Source organism: Quercus suber, unplaced genomic scaffold (genome assembly GCF_002906115.3).
Source record: "Quercus suber isolate HL8 unplaced genomic scaffold, Cork oak 2.0 scaffold_491, whole genome shotgun sequence".
NCBI classification, from domain to species: domain Eukaryota; kingdom Viridiplantae; phylum Streptophyta; class Magnoliopsida; order Fagales; family Fagaceae; genus Quercus; species Quercus suber.
In genome coordinates, this window is record NW_027069940.1 from 158,647 (window position 1) to 160,970 (window position 2,324).

At 48.4% G+C, this 2,324-nt stretch overlaps 1 protein-coding gene across 1 annotated transcript; it reads left to right on the forward strand.

Moving 5' to 3' along the window:
* Positions 1-511: 511 nt before the first annotated feature.
* On the forward strand, positions 512-1,741 carry LOC112024731 (uncharacterized). Its single transcript, XM_024057365.2, has one exon. The coding sequence runs from the start codon at positions 512-514 to the stop codon at positions 1,739-1,741; it is 1,230 nt and encodes a 409-aa protein (XP_023913133.2).
* The last annotated feature ends 583 nt before the right edge of the window (positions 1,742-2,324 follow it).

Sequence of the window (2,324 nt, forward strand, 5' to 3'; positions counted from 1 at the left end):
ATGAACGATGATGATCAAGAAAAAACTTCCTTCGTAACCAGCCAAGGTCTATTCTGCTACAAGGTAATGTCGTTTGGTCTAAAAAATGCGGGCGCAACATATCAAAGGCTTATGAACAAGATGTTCGCACGGCAGATCGGGAGAAACGTCCAGGTGTATGTAGATGATATGCTGGTTAAAAGTCGAAGGGGAGAAGATCATTTAGAAGACCTCAGGGAAACGTTCAACACCCTTCTCTCTTATAACATGAAGCTTAATCCAGGGAAGTGTGCCTTTGGGGTGACGGCAAGAAAATTCTTAGGATTCATGATTTCCCAGAGAGGCATCGAGGCCAATCCAGACAAGATCCGGGCTATAATAGAGATGGCACCACCAAAGAATGTGAAGGAAGTACAAAGCCTCAACGGCAAGATAGCAGCACTAAACAAGTTCGTCTCCAGGGCAACAGACAAATGCTTACCCTTCTTTCGCACGCTAAAAAGGTCTTTCGCACGCTAAAAAGGTCTTTCGCATGCTAAAAAGGTCTTTCAAGTGGACCACTGAATGCCAACAAGCATTTGAGGAGTTGAAAGCTTACCTCTCTTCCCCACCACTACTGAGTCCTTCGCGACCAGGAGAAGAACTCTTTCTCTATCTCGCTATCTCCCCAGCCGCAGTTAGTGCCGCCTTGATCAGAGAAGAAGAGAAAGTACAGAAACCTGTATATTACACTAGCCGGGCATTACACGGAGCTGAAGAAAGATATCCACCCATGGAAAAACTTGCTTTCGTGCTGGTTACGGCAGCACGCAAACTGAAGCTGTGCTTTCAAGCCCACACGATGATTGTCTTAACTGATAAGCCTTTGCGACGGGCAATGAGCAACCCAGAAGCTGCCGGGCGCTTGGCACTTTGGGCCATAGAATTAAGTGAGTTTGACATCCAATATCGCTCGTGGACCGCTGTTAAGGGGCAGGTCGTTGCAGATTTCATAGCAGAATTCACGAATGGTGAGGACAGGAGGACGGAAGAATCCTCGCAATGGAGCATACATGTAGATGGATCTTCCAACAGGCAGGCCGGCGGAGCCGGCGTCGTACTACAGTCACCCGAAGGAGATACGGTAGAGTGTATGGTCCGCCTTAAATTCCCTACCACCAATAACGAGGCGGAGTATGAAGCTCTGATAGCAGGGCTTGACCTCGTAAAAGCAGCGGGAGCTGAAAAAGTGATCGTTTACTGTGACTCCCAAGTCATAGTTAACCAGATAAGTGGGGAGTATGAATGCAAAGGAGAAAGAATGAAGGAGTATCTGGACCAAGCAAGAAGGAGGATGAACGAGCTGAAGGTCAAAATTATACAGATCCCTCGGGGAGAAAATGAACAAGCCGACCGCTTGGCCAAAGCCGCCTCAGCCAAACACATGGCCACCATTAGTAATACACTCTTCTTCACACAGCTCTCTCCACTCATAAATGCTGTCGACGTACAAGAACTCGGTCCCCGAAACGATTGGACCACGCCGTTAACCTCTTTCTTGAAGAACGACATATTGCCGAATGAGAAGGAGGCGGCAAGAAAACTGAAGGTTCAAGCAGCAAGGTTCGTGCTGATAAGAGATGTTTTGTATAAGAGAGGTTTCTCCCGCCCCTACCTACGATGCTTAGGTCCTGAAGAAGCAGATTACGTCATGAAAGAAGTGCACGAAGGAATCTGCGGAAACCACTCAGGATCAAGATCGCTAGTACACAAGTTAGTATGAACTGGGTACTTTTGGCCAACAATGCAGAAGGATGCCAAGGCTTATGTGAAGGCCTGCGACAAATGCCAAAGGTTCAGCAACGTCATCAGACAACCACTCGAAGAACTCACCCCGATGACAGCACCGTGGCCGTTCGCTTAGTGGGGGTTGGACATCATGGGGCCGTTCCCTACGGTAATACGATAACTGAAGTTTCTAATTGTCGGCATTGACTACTTTACAAAGTGGGTGGAAGCTGAAGCCTTGGCCACCATTACAGAGAAAAACGGACGGAGCTTCGTTTGGCGAGGCATCATATGCAGGTTTAGCATTCCAAGAATCTTAGTCTCGGACAACGGGAAGTAATTCGACAATGACTACTTCAGGGACTTCTGCTCGCAGTTGGGGGTACGAAACCACTACTCCTCCCCCACCCACCCCCAAGCCAATGGACAGGTCAAAGTCACAAACCGGTCCTTGCTAAAAATTATCAAGACCTGGCTCGAGGGGCCAAAGGGGATATGGGCTGAAGAGTTGCCGAGCATACTATAGGCCTACAGGACAACAGCAAGGACACCAACAGGAGAGACGCCATTCCGACTAA